General features: G+C 49.4%; 3 protein-coding genes across 10 annotated transcripts; 1 reads left to right on the forward strand and 2 right to left on the reverse strand.

The window, feature by feature from the left end:
- Nucleotides 1–896: 896 nt before the first annotated feature.
- Nucleotides 897–11,260, reverse strand: LOC6532030 (serine/threonine-protein kinase 10). Of its 7 annotated transcripts, none has more exons than XM_039372614.1 (13): nucleotides 11,108–11,259; nucleotides 10,209–10,351; nucleotides 9,586–10,025; nucleotides 9,323–9,521; nucleotides 8,952–9,262; nucleotides 8,744–8,884; nucleotides 8,395–8,436; nucleotides 7,655–7,730; nucleotides 7,237–7,592; nucleotides 4,941–7,172; nucleotides 4,777–4,883; nucleotides 4,585–4,717; nucleotides 897–1,686 (listed from the first exon to the last, which is right to left on the reverse strand). In XM_039372614.1, exons 3-13 carry the CDS (start codon nucleotides 9,907–9,909, stop codon nucleotides 1,537–1,539), a joined length of 4,071 nt encoding a protein of 1,356 aa, XP_039228548.1. In that variant the 5' UTR covers nucleotides 9,910–10,025; nucleotides 10,209–10,351; nucleotides 11,108–11,259; the 3' UTR covers nucleotides 897–1,536. The 7 variants fall into 7 exon arrangements, with proteins under 7 accessions (XP_039228548.1, XP_002092807.1, XP_015051671.1 ...); XM_002092771.4 differs by lacking the exon at nucleotides 8,395–8,436 and adding exons at nucleotides 1,899–2,000; nucleotides 2,823–3,803 and having other exon boundaries at nucleotides 10,209–11,236; XM_039372611.2 differs by lacking the exon at nucleotides 897–1,686 and adding an exon at nucleotides 2,101–3,803 and having other exon boundaries at nucleotides 11,108–11,260.
- Nucleotides 11,261–11,547: 287 nt separating this feature from the next.
- On the forward strand, nucleotides 11,548–13,070 carry LOC6532031 (26S proteasome non-ATPase regulatory subunit 7). The gene is made up of 2 exons (XM_002092772.4): nucleotides 11,548–11,902; nucleotides 11,969–13,070. The coding sequence occupies exons 1-2, from the start codon at nucleotides 11,728–11,730 to the stop codon at nucleotides 12,808–12,810; spliced, it is 1,017 nt and encodes a 338-aa protein (XP_002092808.3). The 5' UTR covers nucleotides 11,548–11,727; the 3' UTR covers nucleotides 12,811–13,070.
- A 47-nt stretch (nucleotides 13,071–13,117) lies between these two features.
- LOC6532032 (sodium-dependent serotonin transporter) lies at nucleotides 13,118–19,840 on the reverse strand. Of its 2 annotated transcripts, none has more exons than XM_015196187.2 (8): nucleotides 19,162–19,840; nucleotides 17,886–18,373; nucleotides 17,509–17,785; nucleotides 15,981–16,191; nucleotides 15,472–15,924; nucleotides 15,099–15,393; nucleotides 14,301–14,501; nucleotides 13,118–14,225 (listed from the first exon to the last, which is right to left on the reverse strand). In XM_015196187.2, exons 2-8 carry the CDS (start codon nucleotides 18,069–18,071, stop codon nucleotides 13,980–13,982), a joined length of 1,869 nt encoding a protein of 622 aa, XP_015051673.1. In that variant the 5' UTR covers nucleotides 18,072–18,373; nucleotides 19,162–19,840; the 3' UTR covers nucleotides 13,118–13,979. The 2 variants fall into 2 exon arrangements, with proteins under 2 accessions (XP_015051673.1, XP_002092809.2); XM_002092773.3 differs by having other exon boundaries at nucleotides 19,144–19,840.
- Nucleotides 19,841–20,564: the final 724 nt, after the last annotated feature.

Raw genomic sequence — 20,564 nt, forward strand, 5'->3', positions numbered from 1 at the left:
CGGATGGAGGATGGGTGAGGAGGGCCAGCTCGGATTAGGGGCGAATTGATTGAGCGAGTGGACCGAGGGTGTGGTCCCGAGAAAATCCCATTCCAATACTTGCTGCAATAAACGGCCAACAGCGGGGGCAGCGGGGGGTCGGCTTTAGCAGTGGCCAGTGCATCCACATGCTGGAATTTGGTAGTGACACCGCACGCTCTCGAAAGCCGGAAAATTCTTTGCAGTGCCACCGCCACCACGTTGCCCATACGCACCGTTGACCATGTAATCGAAAGGCACAGCATGCCATCGCCCAGCTAGAGAAATGCCAGGCCCAAGGGACGAATGCCGTTGCTGTTGCCGTTGGAATGCTGGCGAGAGTTTGGCCATTTTTGGTACTGACATATTTTCCAACGCTCAAGCACAATTTCACTTTGGCTTCCAGTCAAGTTGAGTTACTGCAGTTAAGCCGCTGAAGTTTCGTCGGCAAAGTTTTGCTTTTAATCTTGCCAAATTGAATTTATCTAGCGGCATGCAGAGCAATGAGGAGAGTAAGTCGCTTGTAATTGGCAAAGGCGCCTTACAACCCAATAATAAGATCGTTATTTGTCTTTTTTCTTTGTTTTAAAATTTTTTTGTTGAATATTGTTTTTGTTTATTTTAAATATATATATATATTTATATAAAATATATAAGCATAAACTTGTACAAATATAAATATCTTTACTGTTACCCGACGGCCCCTCATTATCGATCTGCATATCTACGTCCGTCTGCAGCTCGAAACTCGAGCTCACACAATTTGTTTCATGGAATCCCAACATCTCACATATTTCTGATAACTGATAACTTTGCTAAACTTTCCGTGGATGTGTCTCTGTCTCTAGTGTGTGTGTGTGTGTGTTAAGTTGCATAGCTAAGATACAAGTATTATAGATATATTTACAATAGCGATAAGGTCAACAAAAAATATTTGTTTGGAGTACGTATGTTTGTCCTTTTGTTTTTGTCTGCGGGAGTGTGAGTGGTGTGTTAAGCGTAGGTAAATATTAAGTAAATTTAATTCTGCCTCGACGGTTCTCGCATACATAACGTATATGTATATACATGTGGCATGCATATACTCGAAGATATGGTATATGGTATATGGTGTACGGTATCATAACGCGTTGGATTTGGATTTTCGACAGATCGATAGACATGTACAATAATAATAATAGAACAATAGGCTAACGTACACTGAAAGATAATAAAATTAAACTTATGCAATACATTTTACGACACAAAAACTAAGCTTGACCCGACGCGCTGCTTGGCACGACTTACATACATACATGACCATCTAAAACATATATACTTTCTCTCTTATATATATATAAGCAAGGCAGAGGCGCTCAATCTCTGGCGGAAGCCTTAATGGATGGCTGACAATTGTTTTGTTACGTTCTGCATAGCTGTCATAGCTGCCGTGGCTGCCATAGCTGCTGCCGCTGCAGTTCCTTTGTTCGCCGGTTCGACAGGCTGCTTCCCGTCCCCGAGCACGGTGATTTCTTGGCCTCAGCCCTCGGAATACGAGCTGAGGCTGCTGCGCGTCGAGCCGGTGAAGTGATCTCGTTGCAGCGTGTCCGAGGGCATGGACACAATCAGGGCGCCGCCGTACAGGGTCTCCATCTCGTCCAGCTGCTGGGCGAAGGTCTCCTCCAGGCGCTGGTGCAAAACATGGAGTATCATTAGTATTTCACAGAGCAGCAATGCACTTTACTGGGCAACAACAACATACAATCTCAATCTATACATCATCAAGTTAGAGAGTAGAAAGGGGCGGGGGAAGTTAGCTGAATAGCGCATGCATTAGTAGGACACTTAGAGCTGAATAACTATACATAGAATACACAGTGCCTTCCGGAACCATCGGATACGCGAGCTCCAGTTGCTGGGCCCTGAGCCATATCGAATAGTTGGGAAACACACTGGGGATAGATCAAAGGACTAACCTCTTGTTGCAGCCGTTGCTGTAGTTGCTTTACACATTACGAGAAGAGGAGAGCCGGCAAGAAAAGTTTTTGGATACAGATTTTTGATTCGGTTTGGTTTTTGTTTGGTTTGTTTTGGTTTGGTTTGGTTTGGTTTTCGATAGCAGCGCGTTGTTGTTTGCATGTGGGTGTTTATATATAAGAGTGGGTGTGTACAGTGAAGCATCATGAAATTTGCGATATGATAATATTTATTTGTAAGTATTTCATAGTTGTAAGAATGTTTAGAGTAAGATATGGCTACACAAATGCTTGGCATGTTGCTAAGTGGAATGCGGATTGTATTATCTTTATCATTCATTACACTCGTTATACTCTTTTTCTTTTTCATTTTCGTTTACTAAGTACTTCGATAATACTGCTTAAATGGAATGCATTTGGAGGCGGAGGGCTGGTCCAAGTCAAGAGAATACTTTAACATTAAAAATAGGCAAACAATTAATCCACTTTCGTTCATTAAAATAGCATTTCCAACAAACAATCAACTTTTGGCAAGACAGAATGTATGGCATTTTCCGTTGCAGGTAAATAGGTGAGAAAAGCTTTACAGATTCGGTTAGCAGGATGAAGAGTTTGGGAATAGGGGGCTACGAGGGATGTGCAGTTAGCCAGCACCAGCGAGGAATGTAAAGCAGGTTGATTCGGTGTCAGTAGGTGTGAGTACAGGTTGATTGGCTGGTTAGTATAGTAGATGAGGTGCAAGCGGGAAACTGGCTGCTGAAACGTGGCAAGTGCTGATCGCGATAATCTACGCGTTCGTTTCTAGATGGCCGATGAGTCTTCCTCGCAGCTGTGCTGCCGCTGATTGACTCGCGGCAGTCTGTACTGCGCCGCAAACAGATCGTAGTAGATGTCCTCGGAAGAGGCGGCGGAGTCAGCCGAAGCGACGCTTCCATTGGTGCGACTGTGTCCCGGCTTGACGGAGGACCGCAGCTGCGGCTGGACTTCGTCCAGCAGGGCGGCTGCCTTGCGTCCGGAGTCAAAGATGAGGTCCGCATCGCTGGCGAACCGCGTGGACAGCTCGTTTATGTTGTACATCGACTGCGCACTGCTCAGCGACGATCTGCCGCTGCTCCGGCTGGCCAGCGAGGGTCGCTTGATAGCGAAGGAGGTGGTGTGCAGGAGCCGCTGCGTGTGGGCGGTTAGCACTGGGCCCTCGTGAATGCGCAGCTCCACGCCGCTGGCCTCCGCCGCAGCCTTGGTGTCCAAGCGGCTGAATCGATTGGTGACCAAGCCCAGATCATCTGGTGTTTTGGGCGGCGTACTGCCTCTGAAGGTGCTCATGGCTGGCTTGGAGCTTACATCCTCGGCGCTATTCAGTGGTGGCGTGGAGGTCACTACCTTCACTAGCTCGTTGGCCGGAAGCTGTGTAATAAGACGAAGTTGGTTTTGCGCCGGAAGCGTAGTGACGCTGGCCCGCTTCATCTGCTCGCTCAGCATCTGCTCCTCGTCCTCTTCCAGCACCAGATCGCTTATCATCTGCGATCTCTGTTGTTTGTGCATGATAGGAGTGCTGGGCACACTGCGGCTAAGATCTGGAGCTGATCCGCGGAAATTGGACAGTCGGTGGCCACCGCCCCCCATCATTAGCAGCGAGGAGCGAGAGCGTGGAATGTATTGAGGATCGATAAAGGTGTTGCGGGGTAGCATGCGTGAGGATCGCTCGTTGTAGATGTTGCGCAGATAAGCGGGCAGCATGACCTCCTGATCCTCGAACTCCTCGCGGTTGGCCACAAGGCCAAAGCGCTTTTCGTGCTGATCAATGGCCAGCTTGATCTGCTTGTTCAGCTCCTACGCTCGGTTCAATTTGGTTGTTAAACACATGCATGACCAAGTCCGTTGATCGGTTGGTTGGTTTTTGGTTAGTAGTTGGGAAGCACAGCGGTAAGCATTTTTATATTTTGTTTAATTTGTATCAGTTATCAGTTATCGGTTTCGGTTTTTTTTTTTTGGTTTTGGTTAAGTTTTGTAGGTAGTAGTAGGTACAGTAGGCCACCAAAGTGAATGCATTTGCGTGGGTGTAAAGAGAGAGAAAAAGTTGAAAAAATAATTGGATTAAGTTCAGCCTTGGTTCAGTCAAGTTGCAGCGGTTTGAAGATGAGCTAGGGGTTCGCTTGTCATAGTCCCAGTTTTCGTATCAGCAGCAGACACGCCTTTCAATTGAAAATAGATTAGCTAACTGATGATTCATTGCCTCTTCTGTGGCATTATAAAAAATGAGTCACAAGCCGTTTGACTGAATGACAAGTCAGTAGGAAAAGTGGGCAATGAAATTAAACGACCAAACGTTATTCCACCTGGAGAAATCACGTCGAATAATACTCATCTACAAACCGCACAACATTGACGGAACGGGTTGGGATGGGTTTCAATTTAAAAGGAAATAGGGAGCACAAGACACCACAGTTCACCGTAAACCAATCAATATACAATAAGTATCATTACCAAGTTATATCAAACGAGTTGATCTACTTTGTACATTAAAAAACACATAACACCAACGAAATAAGGCGGAGAGCTTTTGGCTGAGAGCGCTCTTGGGCGGATCTCAAACGGAGATTTGCATACACACCTGTTTACGGGGCACCAACTGTTCGCGCCACTCGCGCAGCTCCCCCTTCAGTCGCTCATCGATCTCGGAAAGCTTGGAGTGCTCGTGCTCCACCAGAGCCCTTCGCTTTTCGTTCTGAAGTTGTTCCAGTTCTCTGTAAAAAGGTAATGGAATGAGTATAGGCTCAGGGAATCCAGTTGGCCATCTACTCACTTTATGGCGCTTTCACGTGTGGCGCGTAGCTCTTCCAATTGCTTTTGATGCTTGACTTCGAAGCGTCGCTCCTCCTGCATATACCGCTTCTTCTCTTGCTCCTGGAACTGAATTTGAAATAGTGATTAGTTTGATTCTGTCATTAAACCAGACCTTTTTCCTACCTTCTTTAAGCGATCGCGTTCGATTTCAGGATCTAGGCTTGTGGAAATGCGCAGGGACTCACGGAACATCAGATCTCGCGCCTTGCGCTCCGCCCGGATGCGCTTGGGCAGCGCCCGCTTCTCCATCGTCTGCTTCTTGACCATGTCCTCCTCCTTACGCTGCAACATGCGCTTCACCTGGTCCAGTTCCTTCTCGTGCCGGATTATCATTTGATGTCTCTGCATGAAACATAGTTCCTTAACATGCCGCTTGGACAACTGATGTCGTTCGTGAAGCTGCTTCTCCTCTAGTTCCCAGAGAAGTGCCTCCCGCGTCCTCATGGCGTTCTGTTTCTGCTGCAAGAAGTTGCGGTTGATGGTGGCCAGGTGGTCCCGGTGCTTCTCGCTTAATCGCCTTAGTAGAAGTTCATGCCTCTCCTTTAAGGAATCCAGAAAGGCGCGTTCCTTCTCTTCGTGGTCCAAATCCATGGCCGAGCGCCGCTGCTTGAACTCATCCTTGCGCTTGTCCTTGGGAAACAGGTCAACTTCTTGCTTGAGCAGTCGGATCTCCTGCTTGAGATTCTCTCGGAAGATCTTCAACTCTTGCTCCTGCTCGGAGCGAATGCGTTTAGATGAGGAGCGCAGCTCGTTCTCCTGCGTCTGCTCTGTCTTTTCCACCAGCTGCTTGTGCTGGCGCGCCAACATATCCATGTCCGCCTCGTAGGTCTTTTCCAGCGAGGAGCGCTCCTGCTCAAAGCGACGATCCTGCTGTTCCTTGGCCTGCTGCTCCTTTAGGTGCAGTTCTGTTTGCTGTTTCTTCTCCTGCTTCTGCAGCATCTTTAGCTCGCGCAGCTCCTGCTTTCGGAAGTCGTGATCATCGTAGATTCGTCCGTTCTCGTCGTCTCCGTAGATCACTCGACTTGTGGTTGTTGTCATTTGCACGCCATCAATCTCGAATTTGCGGGTGCGCTTGCGTGTCTTCTTGCGCAGGTTGCGCAGCTCAATCTCTTCCTTGGTGAGACCTTGAGCGTTTGCAGACTTAACTACGGGCGGAACCCTAGCCTTGGGCCGGATCACCACCTCCTCCTCCTCATCAATGGTCTCGTGATTGTGGTTATTTGTCAACGAGGGAGGTGGTGGAGGCATCAGCGCGGCCGCTGGATACTGCTGCTTGTTGTTGTGATCCGTTTCGTGCCGGCTTTCCTGACTAGTGTTTGTGCCAATGCTGTCCACGTCAGATCCTCCGCTGCCGCCAACCAGCACCTCAATACCACGGCGTCCGCGCACCGAGCCATTCTCGCTCAGCGAGCTGTCCGGCGACCGCTTCTCGTGCTTGAATCGGTTTACAATGATGTTAACGTCTTCCGGCACTATGCCAACTCCATTGGGCTGGCGCTTGCCCAGCTCATTGCTGCTGTCCTTCACCTTGACTCCCTCATCGCCCACGGTGACCACGGAGACGTGGCTCGTGTCCATCAGATGGTCACTGTGATCGTGGCTATGACTGCCAGACGCAGTGTTATAGGCCGAGTCATCATCCGCGTAGGACGGACTCACGATTAACACCTCACTTTCGTCCAGTTTGCGGGCGTGAACAGTGGAAGAAGTTTGCGGTTGCGATGGAGGTGCAGGAACCACTCCTGCTGGCTCGTTAACAGCCAATATCATTGAGGATTGCTTGTGGGGCGGAGTGCTGGCATCGCCCAAACTGTCGTCCAGCGATGGAAAATCGTCATCCGTCGAGGATTCATGCAGGTGAGTGCTCTTGTTCAGATCGTTGGACACGATGATCACTTCGTTTTGCGGCGGCACCACCGAGTTGTCGATGATCACCGGTGGATGGGTGCTGGTCACGACCGTAATCTGACTCACCGACTCCAAGCTGTTTGGCAAAACCAAGTGCTGCGGTTGAAGCGGCAGCGGTTGGTGATGCTGCGGTGTGGGTGGATCGCTGTTGATGGTAATAAGGGAAGTGCTCGAACTGAGAACCGCATTCGAGACACTGCCCGAGGAGCTGGAGGAGGCCACCGATTGCACAGACACAATGGAGGAGGCTGTGGGCGAGGGCGGCTGCGGTTTCGGCTCCATCGCTTCTTGGCCAATGGCCACCTCAATAGCCGTGGTAACTGGAGAAGCGGGTTCGGGAGTGGCCAGTTTCTTGGGAGACGTCTGGGAATCGCTGGCAGCCGGCTTGGCATTTGCAAGGCCCAATGGTGACGGCGGGGGCGGGGCCTTACCCTTTTTGACAAAGTGCTATGGGCGAGGGAGATTTTCAATTAGCTTGCATTATTTAACTGGATGAGTTGTATGTGCTTACCTTCTTGTCGGAATCGGTTTTTTCAGATGTCTCTGCAACAGCTACCACATCCTCGGGTTTCTTTTGCAGCACAGCCGCTGTGGTTTGGGCTGGTGGTGTAGGTGGCTGCTGAACTTGCGGTGGTGGCGTTTGTTGGGACGACGGCGGGGCTGGAGCAGGCACTTTGGTATGCGGCGGCTGCTGGGCTGCCGCTTCAGCATTGTCATCCTTTGTGTTGTTTGGTCTGTCCGGAGTGGTTGCTTTAGTTGTGGTTGTAGCTGCTGCTGCTGCAGTTGCCGCTGCTGCGATTGGTAAACTGCTACTTGGTTGGGACTGCTCTTTGGCATCCCGCAAAATGGATGTAGGTGTACCTGGAACTGTAGAGTGTATAACGTGAGCAAGGTTTAAAGAGAATATGCAACAAAGTTCAGAAGCTTACGTTTGTCAATGTCTTGGCTCTGCAGCGAAGCAGAGTCATCGTCCAGGTCGAGCTGGAGCGCCGAGTTGCGGGGTTCCTGGGAAAGATTAAATATAGCTCATTAGCATATTGATAATTAAAGTAGTTCCTAAATAATACTTTCTCAGCTAGCTGATCTACTTGTCTTTTACTACAATAGCAAATCATACTGCAAAACTATGCCTACACTCGGCATGCCGAATTAGCATCCTTTCGATTTATAAATACCACTGATATTTATTTTATTTTCATACCCCAAAACAGCCCTAAAAGAATTTGTTTACATCCGACTTTGAGCATGAAACGCATTGTTCGCAAAGTCTATCTGTTATTGCTCCATAAACAATATCTATGTCTTAACGTAAGGAGCTTATAGATAGTGAAACTGACACGTTTGTCAGCTATGTGCTGGTCAGACTGTTTAGTAATTTAAAACCATGTGTGATTGAAAGTGTGCTTCCTATAATTACCACAAGAAACCGATAGCATGGGCTTCGGAGAAACACAAGTACAATAACAAACACAACGACCGAAGAATGCCTCCGGCAGAGGAGCTAAGTGATAAGCGGCATTTGGCAATGCTGATAAAATGAGTAAACTGAGTAAATTGTGGGTCCGCTTTTGAAGGACAGTGCCTGGGATGCAGATACGGAGGAGGGGAGGGGTGCGGGTGCCAGGAACGGACGGAGCACGGACGGCTTGCTGTAGAACGACTTACCAACCCTCTGATAGAGCGAGCGCCGCTTCACTTGGCGTTTAAGCTTCTATATCAATTATTTCCGAGTAACCACATACAAATGATAAGAGCAAACATTGCGACATTTTGGCGGAACAAAACAGAACGTAACATAAACGCAAGGCAAAGAATAGTCGAGAAAAACGAAGATAAACATATAAAATAATTTATCGCGCGGTGCGATTTGGTTGGGTTTTCAGGCGGCAGCGTGTAAGAGAGAAGAAAGAGCAGTTGGAGAGGTGAGAGAACGTAGAGATTATCATCACATCTAGCAGTTGGACTACACGGGTGCGGTGCAGGGCACAGGGATTCATGGGCTTCCAAGGCGCACTCACCTCGGTCTCATCATCCACCACCTCTTCCACGACCTCGGCCTTGTACTCAAGCAGCAGATCCTTGATGGGCTTGGCGTCCAGATTTCTGTTGATGAAGGCATGCTGCATCAGCACATCCGTCGTGGGCCTCACCTGCGGATCCTGTTAAGCAGAAATATATATGAAAAGTTAGAATGGGTAGCGACTAACATATTTTAGGGTTACCCACCTTGACTAAGGACTTCTTCAGGAAGTCGTTAAACTCCTTGCTCCATCGAGAAGGCTGCTCCAGCTTGGGCGGCTCGCTCTTTTGGATTTTCAGGAGCACTCGCATGGGCGACATCTCACTGTTGGGCGGCTCCATCTGCGCCAGCTCGATGAGCGTGATACCCAGTGACCAGATGTCCACTTTGTGATCGTACGGGTTGTCCCGGAACGTCTCGCAGAGCACCAGCTCCGGGGCCATCCAGTAAGGAGTGCCAATGAAGGTGTCATGCTTCTGCATGGTGTGCTTGTTTTTGGCCGAGACGCCAAAGTCCGCTGAAATGAGTTGATTCCTGTTTGAGACGATGGCCAGCGAAGAGTGTACCGATAACTTACCCAATTTGACGCCACCTTCCATTGTGAGAAGTACGTTTCCTGCCTTCAAATCACGATGAATGACTTTGTTACGGTGCAGGAAGGTAAGACCCTCGGTCATGTGCTTGCAAACATAGGCAATCTGGGGCTCAGTCAGGGGCTTTTCCAGCTCCACCATAATGCTATCGAGGGCTCCTCCATCGCAGTACTCGATGAGCATCTGAGAGGAATTTCAAGGAATGACTCATAATCTGCATAGCACGAGAATTACTTCTAATACTCACCCACAGCTTATCATCGATGGAAAAGGCCTCATACAGCTCCACAATATTTGGGTGCTTGATCTCCGAGAGAATATCGATCTCGACCATGTGATCGCTGAGGTTCTCCTCGTCCTCCAGCTGGCACATTTTTGCCGCAGCAAAGCGCTTCTGCTCCTTGTGCTGGGCCTTGTACACCTTGCCGAAGGCACCGTCGCCGAGTTCGCCGACCATTTCCCAGAACTCCGCCGGATCCGTGTCCATCTTGATGTTGTTGTACAGGCGCTTCTTCTTGGCCTCACCCCCGCCGAGGTGGAAGACCTTCTTCAGGTTGGTGATAAACGACATGTTGGCTCTCTTGTAGATTTCCCCTGCTTCTGCTGACGATGATGATTTCTTGGGTTGAGTCTACATAGTGAGCTCCTGGGCGAGAGTCCAAGCAGGAAAACTAGATTTGGTGAAAGCTGCGGACATTGGCAAACGTTTATTGATCGGACAGGCAGGTGTATATCACAGACTTGGCAGGGTTTCAAGTCTGGATCTAAGTCTCAAACTCAATCTGAATCGGAGTCGTAGTCGGAGTCCGGGGTGGAACTGGGCAGTTGTAGAACGTAGAACATAGCCCAGATATCGTGGCCTAAACTCACCTTCTTTGCAGCACTCTCTCCTCGGTTCCTTCTCTTTTCTTCAGCGAAATAGGCCAAAAAGCGGGGATTGTGGGCTTGGTTGGCCCGTCTTTAGCGCTTCTGTGTTCTGTATGTTTTATAATTTAATTAGCAGCTAGCGAGCTCTAATATTTGTAGAAAAAACACGTACGAATGGGAGGGAAATGATTACAAAAGAGAAAAAGTCAAAGACGTAGACAAAAGAGCGTGAGTGTGTGTGCGTGTGTCTCTGCTTGCGAGTGTTTGTGAGCTGGTCTCTGGGCTTTTAAGCCCCTCCCCCCTTCAAGCCCCGCTCCCACAAGCGAACACCTATTTACGCCAAATTTGCAGCGAAACCCGCGGATTTACGGATGCCAAAGCTGACCAATTTGTAGTGGCGCCTTCACTTCGCACTGTGCAGCTCGTAATTCGTGAAATTTGTAAACAACACGCGCACTTTTAACTAAAATCAACATCCCATTGATGATTACGGAGCAAGTATAGTCGGCGAATGGGCGTGAAACTTGAGGACGCACGCAAACGGAATCGGGTATTACCTCATTCGCACACAGTCACTTCCACGGCTTTCGGCCTTATCATTCACTGCACTATCGCTATTTCGACTGTTTTTGCCGCACACTAAGCCATTTAAGGCGTATTTTACCCCGAAAATGCTTAGAAATTTCTCTCGCGCAAACGCTTCGTGTTGCCACTGAGCTGCAATTGCACCCTGTTTGCCGATCTGGCAGCGCCGGCCAAAAATGGCCGTTTAGGTCATCTGTGCCAGAAGAGAGCAGCACTATTTGCCTTCGCCAAGGGCAAAAACAGAAACAACACACACTTATGCAAACACACACGCAGGCGGGGAAAATAATTAATTCAATCGGCAGTTGTTTAGTTACTTTGCTTTTTAGCTGGTTTTCGCCAAGAGCAGACTTAGCAAACGTTCTTTTTCGCACTTCCGCTGTCCGATTGCGCACTTTCTAACTGTTTGCACGGCGCTTTTCCTCTCATGATTTTTCCACCAGCATTGTGTGGCCGTTCGACAAAACTGCAAATATACCGAATTTCTGATGTTTTGGCACACCCAGTAATGCGGCCTTCAAATACCCTTCTTTTTATAACACATTTGGCCAATACATTTTTTATATCACGGTTATAAAAAATCGATAGCAATGCATTACTTCAGTAGTCCGACAAATTTATTTTAGAGAAGGTAAGTGCTGGAAATGTGAGAAAAGCTGTGTCCCGCCTTGTCCAAGTGTGACCAGTTGATAGTTTTTGGAAAATCCAGCTCCTTTTGGCGTTATGGTAATAAAGAAAGCAAAGTGTTGGCCACACTGTAAATCGTTTCTGCTTGTCATTTTGGCCTGAGTTTTTTGCCGCAAATTGCAGGTAATTTTGCAAAGAACAGGAGTCGCAGGAATACAAACCCATCAAAAAACAAAGCAGCCCGGTACTTAGCAATCGGTGCAGACGTCATTGTAAAGCCCCGAGTCGAAAACCCAGAAAAAGCACAAACATGCCGTCGCAGGAGGTGAGCGTAAACAAAGTGATAGTGCATCCATTGGTTCTGCTGTCCGTGGTGGATCACTTCAACCGGATGGGAAAGATAGGCAACCAGAAGCGCGTGGTGGGAGTCCTTCTGGGCTGCTGGCGATCCAAGGGTGTCCTCGATGTTTCCAACAGCTTTGCAGGTTCGTATTGCAATTGCATATCAATAGTCATATCCATGAACAAAAGAACCCGCTTCCGATTTCCAGTGCCCTTCGACGAAGATGACAAGGACAAGTCGGTGTGGTTCCTGGACCACGACTACCTGGAGAACATGTACGGCATGTTCAAGAAGGTCAACGCCAGGGAACGGGTCGTGGGATGGTATCACACGGGTCCCAAGCTCCACCAAAACGACATAGCCATCAACGAGCTGGTCCGGCGCTATTGTCCCAATTCCGTGCTGGTGATCATCGACGCCAAGCCCAAGGATCTGGGCCTGCCCACAGAGGCGTACATATCGGTGGAGGAAGTCCATGACGATGGCTCCCCGACCAGCAAAACCTTCGAACATGTGCCCAGCGAGATTGGCGCCGAGGAGGCGGAGGAGGTGGGCGTGGAGCACCTGCTGCGTGACATTAAGGACACAACCGTGGGCAGCCTGTCGCAAAAGATCACCAACCAGCTCATGGGCCTCAAAGGCCTGAATGCCCAACTGCGTGATATCAAGCAGTATCTGCAGCGCGTCGGCGACAGTAAGATGCCCATCAACCACCAGATTGTCTATCAGCTACAGGACATCTTCAACCTGCTGCCCGACATAACCAATGACCAGTTCACGGGCACGATGTACGTGAAGACCAACGACCAGATGCTGGTCGTCTACCTGGCCTCCATGGTGCGCTCGATCATTGCCCTGCACAACCTGATCAACAACAAGCTGGCCAACCGCGACGCCGAGGAGGGCAAGAGTGACAGCAAGGAAGCCAAGGAGAAGAACAAGGAGAGCAAGGATAAGGACAACAAGGAGACCAAGGACAAGGACGGCAAGAAGACGGAGGAGAAGGCCGACAAGGGCAAGGACGAAGGCGGCAAGGGTTCGCGCAAATAGGAGCGGAAGAAAAAGCGCAAGCCCCGTCGCAAGCGAAAGAAGCAGGGGCCGCAGGACTAGCTGCTGCTTCTTCTGTTCTCCAGGAACTGGAACACATCTGCAGACCATACGGCGAGGGTGTGCAGTGGCCTCAGAAATCAAACATTGCTACCGTTCATCGTTCATTGTCCCCATGAAATCAAGCTCCCTCTTTATAATTTCGCGTAACTAACTAATGGCAAGTTTATGTAATTAAAAATTAAATAATTTAAATACTCCGATTGTTTGCTTGCCTTTGCTCCTTTAGCACAATTGAAAAAACTCATACTTGTGTTTTTGTATTTCGTAAAACCGAAATTATATTTTAAAACAAATTAGACTCGCTGGAGAGGCAATGTAAATGGCTGAGCTACGATTGCCTCTCCGCGAGCACGAAAACGGTTGAGTAATGCATTGTACAGGGCGTTCTCTATCTCTAGCAGTTACTACTTAGAAAGCATTTTACCAAATTTCACTTGACTTACAGCTGAGCTAGTTAACGCTTACGAACTAAGGCTAAGGTTCCATGGCCAACACCATCGATGGCTAAACAACTAGAATACTTAGGTTCACTATGTGCTTGCAAAGCAATCAGAAACTAGATCAAACATTGAGTTCCTCCCTTTTCCGGATGGAAGCACTTTACACGGGAGCCCTGCAAAATGGCTGCTTTGCAGGACTCCGGTGTGGACTGGAGGCTTCCCTTAGACCAGCCACTCGCTGGCCAGCGGGAACTTGAGCGGCTGGCAGCTGCTGAGTCGCAGCGAGCAGTTATTGTCCTCGGCAGCAAGTGGGATCCTAGTGGACGACATGGGATTGCTCTGCACCGAGCAGAGGCTTAAACTATAGCTGTGCGACTGCCTAAGACTAGAACTAACGATATCGCTGCTGATCCGATGCTGATGCTGATGATGATGCTGATGCTGATGCTGACGATACTGTTGGTGGTTTCGGCTTCGATACTGATCCTCCGACGGGCAGAAGTGGTTGCAGTTGAGATTGTTTGAGTGGAAGGCAGCCTGGCAGCTCCTTCCCTCGGCTCCTGAGGTTGTTGGTGACAAGCTGTTGCTGTTGCTGCTGCAGTTGAGGTTGTAGATCTTGATGCTGGTGCAGCTGTTGCGGATGTTGAGGTGTACCTGGGCGTGGTCATGTCACACCGAGGTGCCCTGCTGGCCCGGCACCACCGATCCGCAGCTATCCTCCGGCAGGAAGGACTCCTGCAGCCTCTGGCGGCATCCGCCCTTCGATGCGAAGCAGAACTTGTAGATGATGTACATGGGGATGCAGAGCACCGAGGAGCAGGTGACCGCCCAGCCCACCTGGTAGCTCCAGTCCGGGTAGTAGTACTCCTCGCCGAGCATCTCCTTGTAGCCCATGATCGAGAAAATGAATATGGTCTGTGCGAATGGGAATGGGAATTTCGAAGTTACTATCTCAACTTATCCTTAACCCATCTTCTTTTTTCTTCTCACCAGCAGGAACACGGGACTAATGTACGTCCAGCAGATCCGCCAGAACAGGCCTGGCTTGCTGCCCAGCATCTGTTCCACATCCGAGCTGAAGCGGTCCACTCCGTAGAACCAGAAGACTCCGGCTGCCTCCACAAAGACCACAAAAAGGATGGCCAATCCCGGTCCGTAGACATTCAGGAAGTTGACCAGCACCACGCCGCCCTGCAGAAGAGGGGCAGTTATTTCATTTCACAAAGGAAGGGGTGGAGCTGTAGCCTAATAATGAATAAGTTGGAAGTCCCTATCACAGCAGTCAGATCTCCACTCAACAGAATCTCCCTTAACTGGCACTGATTAATGGCCGTGGGCTGAGTTATTGAATAGCTTGATCCCTTGACCGATACTGGTCACTCCGACCAGTCCGGGCGGACTTGGCCAATTGGCCAAGTGACCAGGACAGGCGGGCATAAAGAAGGCGGCGAATTACAATTTCAAATGTAATCAGATAAAGTGGCGGGAGGAAAACCCAGTTGGTGGTGGTTGTGGTTGTTTGACCGGGCGGAAGGCAAACAAGTCCACTCGTCTTGACAGGTGATAAAAATGCAGGAGAGGAAGGGAGTGAGTGTGTGTGGAGATAAACTGGCGGACGATAAAAAGCACTTAACACGGCAATCCATCGACTCCCATAGCTATAGCTGGCATATTTGAACAGGAGCTGCCATCAGCCAGGTGGAGCGTTAAATGGGCCACTTGGACTGGCATGCATATGTATGGGAAGTGCTTAGGAGTTAATTAACCGAATCCCAGTCGAGCACTCACGTAGGTCATCGTTGGCAGGGCGCAAAGGAAGATGAAGGCCAGGAGCAGCAGGACGAACAGCTCCCTTCGTCTGCCAATCACCCGCGGATACTCGTCGCAGAGCGCTGTTATCATCGCCTCCAGTCCGCCGAAGGTGCTGTCCAGTCCCAGGGTAATCAGCATCAGGAAGAAGATGATGCTCCAGAACACCGAGCCACTCATCGTGGCTATGGCCTCCGGATAGACGATGAACACCAGCCCCGGACCCTCCAGGCCCACCTTGTCGATGGAGGTCTTTTGGACGTAGGCCATGTACCTTTGGGAGATGGTTAAGTATAGGAAATCACGTTGGAAGAACAAGTTATTGGGTTACTTAAAATCTGAAGAGACTCACCCCAAGACGGAGAAGATGACAAAGCCGGCGAGGAAGCTGGTCAGGCAGTTGATGCTGCTGGTGATGAGGGCATCCCGATAGCAGTTGTTGTTGAACTTGTTGTAGCTGGACAGGGCCAGCAGGGTTCCGAATCCGGGGCCCAGGGAGAAGAATATCTGCGATGCGGCGTCGATCCAGACCTTGGAGTTCTTCAGCTTGTGCCACTCGGGGGTTAGGTAGTACTTGATGCCCTCATCCGCGCCGGGCAGGGAAACTCCTCTGACCAGCAGGATGATCAGCACCACGTAGGGCGCCAAGGCGGTGACCCAGACCACTTTCCCGGCACTGCGCACTCCCTTCCACAGGGAGAAGTACACCAGGACAAAGACCCCAAAGACGCAGAGTGCCAGCGTCGGCTTCACCGGACCCATGAAGTCCAGCCCATTGCCCTTGTAGCTCTCGAGAACCTTCCGCCTGCAAGTCAGTCGCTTAAGGACATGATTTTAGGTATATCTGGTAGGGGTACCCACTCGAAGAACTCCTTGGCGGGCGAGGTGGCCAGTTCCGTGAAGTTCTCACTGGTCACCTGCATGCAGTTCTCCGTGTTCCAGGGATTATCGCACGACGTCCACGGCAACTTGGAGGTGAACGAGGCGAAGAGGTAGTACACCGCCCAACCGATGATGGTGTTGTAGTACATGCCCATATATATGTCGATTAGGCAGATCGCATAGCCCACGCCTGCAAGTTTTGGGTGTATGGTAAGGACCTTTAGGAAAGTTTACTCACAATGCCAGGATCTGTCCCCAAGTCCCCAAGAAAATCCCCTAATTGCTCGCCTAACAAGGCAGCGCAGATGCAAATCAACAGGTTGCTCAACTCAACTTGGCCCAGGAGCGGCAATATCTGTGATTGAAAACGGCCAACGGAGAATCGGCAAAGAAATTGGAATATTCCCGCGTGACAATTCGCAGGTTTCAGCTTTTGTACAAACCACCCCCAGATGTCCGCCCGTCACTTATGAGGCCAATAAGACACGTCACGTGATTTTCCCCCTTAAGTTTTCCACTCGGCGGGCTTTCCGACTTCCTTTCAGGCGCTTTTCATTTCGAGTCGCTCGGCAAAATGTTTGCCAAAGCAAACACTTGTTGAGCAAATGATGACTGCCGCAAAGTGGTGTTTGCTCTTGGACTTTTTACGACTTTCTGGGCGGAAGGCGAAAGGCGAAAGGCGGATGGGTGGTGGCTTTAAGAGGTGGAGAGGATTTGGCCTAGACAAAGTGACTTGGCAGAAGTTGAGCGGTCTCTAGCGCAGATCCAGTGGAGCACCAGCAGCAGCAGCAGCCCATGCATTTTGTTTGTCACCTAATGGAATTATCAACTCGATATGCAAAACTTTGAATGGGACTTCCCCATCCAGTGGCTGGCTGGCTTTTCATCGCTGGTGTAAATCAATTTGGCACAATTTAATTAGGGCCTTCAGCCCGGATGAATGTCCTGATTTGGGCCTTGTGCGTTCCGCTTGAATGACTCGTTAATTGTTGCAACAAACGGATGCCCCTTATCCATCTGGCTGCTTGATAATGTCGCCGGCACACACAATGGCTTCCCTTTTTTGCTTTTCAAAGCCCCCAAACTTTGCTCCTTTGAGGTCCTGTGGCCCACAAGTGCGGGTGTCCTCGGAGCCTGGCTGAGACAATAATGCTCGGCCGAGCGTGAAATATCAGACATCAACAACACACAAGCTTATGTTCCCTATGCTCTTCGCCGAGCCACGCTGCGTATACTTAATTTCTCATTTCGCGTTACAAAACGCTGGAGCCTCCGGCTAAACCTGTGCGCAAATATTGAATGGCCTATATGGATTCCAATATGCAATCAGTTTTTTACGTTCTGCGACTAAAACTCAATATTTGAGATTCATTTAAATTGCCATTTAATCTGAAATATTTTCGCAGGCCCCAGGCTCGTCCATGTTTATTTGCCCATCATTTTTCTAGACCCACATGGCAATTTAATACGATTGGCGGGGGAAGTGACTTCTGGTTCTTACACTCACCTTTTAGGGCCGGACAGATGCGCTTCCAAATGCTGAGGCAGCCACATCGGTGGAACTGGCCCAGCGCCAACTCCATGTAGAAGAGGGGCAGTCCGCCAAAGATGAGGAAGAGGCAGTAGGGAACCAGGAAGGCGCCGCCTCCGTTCTGATAGCAAATGTACGGGAAGCGCCACACGTTGCCCAGGTCCACCGCGAACCCGATCACGGCCAGGAGGAACTCCGCCTTCTGTCCCCAGGTCTCCCGAGTTCGCTCCGTCACGGACACCACCAAAATGCGCTGTTTTGGACACAAACAGAACAGAATATGGAATAAATTTTATATTGTATAATGTGTGCTTTCAGTTCCATCCATCCAAAGCATTAGTTGAGAGCCTTACCTCGTTGTTGGCCAACTTGGGGGCCAGTGGATCGGTGACCTTGGCGGGCGTCGAGTGGTCGCCATCGTCCTCGTTGGAGTCGTCCTCGTTGTTCGGCGACTCCTTGTCGTCGCTCCACGGCGCGGGATTCGAGCGGCCCGTCGTGGCAGCTGCTCCTCCAAAATCGGAGCTTCCGCTGCGGTCCATCTTGCGTTGCGGGGGGCGTGACAAGGGCGGGGGCGTGGTGCCTGGAGGCGTGGCAGTGTACGCCGATCGCGGCACGAGCTTAGCCAGCCGAACTCTGGATCTGCACTCAGTCCGGGGCCAGAAAAAGCGAAATCTGCGCTCTACCTACGGCTCTTCTCTGCTCGTCTCTGCTCCTCGCCCACCTGCAATCCCTAGCTTTTCCGCTTTCCCGCTTTTCCGGCCCGTTTAGCGCTGTGCTGGTGGAAATTGCATTTTCCCACGGCTCGTCACATGCTGGCCTCGCTGAATCGACTGGCAATTAACTGCAAGCGGAGTTAAACAATCGCATTAAATGGGGCTCGGCTAACGATGGCCATTTGTTACTGCCCAAGGGAGGCATTGAAAGTAACAGATTCTGCCATGTTTTCCAACGGATTTGGGATGCGCTCGCATCCCATGAAGTGGTAAAATAATATTTAAGTGCGGCGGTCAGGGGCACTGCATTCGAAAACGCTGCCATGGCCCCCAATGCAACATTCAATGCCAATGCCGTGAGTTACAGCGATTTCGCTTAACTACTTTCAGGGCTTATCCTTGCTTCACAATTTAAATTTCAAATCGTACACCACGGCGTATGCTTAACGAGACACCCAATGAAAACAACTGCAGCCTTGATCTTCGTTCCAACCCCTTTCCGCTCTCTACTTTTTAATTGCCATTTAATTGTGGCCCACACGCGAAGCAAACAGCAGATAAAGATGAAGAAAGTGGCCACATGTGCCGACGGAATTTCCTAATGAGAAGCGTTTTGATAAGACAAGTGCTAAAAATACAGGCCCGAAAGCGAAATTCAAAGCAATTAAAGGCCACTTAGAGATGTGGAGATATGGAGGCCATGGAGTGGTTCTCCAGATTCTTCACCTTAGATATTTAAAGAAATGGAAGTCTGATTCATATTAAAAAGTAAGAGAGAGCACTAAACATTAATGGCACCATGCAATTATTTAATTACTGTTCTAGAAAGAATGCTTTTAAAATTCTTAATATATAATTAATTGCCACAAATGCTTTTTTTTTTAAAACTATTACTTACTTTGTGAATCAAACTTACAGAAATATGACTGAAATTGTTAAACTTAAGCCGCACACACTTTGAATTAAGCACTCTGCACAACTTTCGAAGGATTTACAATAGTTTTTCAGTTTTCCTGGCTTCCATGCGTCCGATTTGAGAGACGCGCGCCGCTCCTTTGGGCCAACTGGTGCGTCCTGGTGCCGGATGGCTCCTTTTATACGCTGGATGCGCAGGCGGGCGCCAATTTGTCGTCGGCAGGCCGAGTGTCCTTCGGCTGTGGCCAGCGTATCCTTTGGGGTTGGAGGCTTCCGAAGTTGGCGCTCGACAGGTGGCAAAGCGTAACTTAAATTGCGGCAAACTGTTGCTCATCGAACAAGTTGATTGAACGCCCGCCCCGCCCTCTGCCTTCGCACAAGTGGGCGTTGTTGTGGGCGTGGCCCATTAGGAGCGCCTAGCCTGCCACATTACTATCCTGACCAGCCGATTGACAGGGGCACAAGTTCCATTTCACTAATTCAGTTTCGAGTTGCTTTGTATAATTGCGTAAAAGCGTATAGTAAGTATGCAATTGAAGTCACTAAAAACACTCAGCTTCTCAAGTTATGTTGTAAATTTAAAGTTGTAAACTTCACTTCTCACTTGACAATTAGATGTTCGACTTTATTTAAAAAGTACTTTGAAAAGTATTTATTTAAGTTCTCGTTTAAGTTCACTTGAACAGCATTTGCAGTTGTTTACCCTACGAAGAGCCGGAGCAATCTGATTTTGAAACTCGTGATGCTTCCATTTGATCACTCGATTTAATGCGGTGATTAGGCGCTTTTTAGCGTTGAATTGAACGTTTTGCTTATTCATTTGCTAATTATTATTACGTGGCGCGCACACTCGACTCGACTCGGATTGCCAAGTGGACTAGTCACTGATTCAGCGTAATTGCGAATGGCCAGCGGCACTGGAATTCGCGGATCGTGGTTCTGGGATGGGGGTTGGGTGTTGGGGGTATGATCATCTGGAGTCCAGATGGGTAGCACACGTTCTCTGTGGTTGGGGTAGGCGGGCTGGATGGAGCTCTAGAGGAGCACACAGACTGCTTACTCTGCTGTTAGCCAGAGTGTCTGCGGTACGGAGCGATACTCGCGCACTGGAACACCCTGGGTATTATTCACCGGATCATCGCTGGGTGTGCGTTCCTGAACTATTTTGCCGCAGAGGCGGGCTTACATAACTGTAACCCGACATCGAATTTCCTAGCCAAGCCGCAAACTACGTCATTGGCTCCACACTGCAGTAAACTGCAGTAAACGGTGGGCGCGATATTTGAATAGATTCATCGGGCATCCGCGTTGGATATGTGCGCTGCGCTTATCGCATCGTGTTGTGATTACAGAATTCAGGCATTGCACATAGTTATAGAATAAATGCTAGTATCACGTTGAAAT

This window comes from Drosophila yakuba, chromosome 2R (genome assembly GCF_016746365.2).
Source record: "Drosophila yakuba strain Tai18E2 chromosome 2R, Prin_Dyak_Tai18E2_2.1, whole genome shotgun sequence".
In the NCBI taxonomy this organism is placed as follows: domain Eukaryota; kingdom Metazoa; phylum Arthropoda; class Insecta; order Diptera; family Drosophilidae; genus Drosophila; species Drosophila yakuba.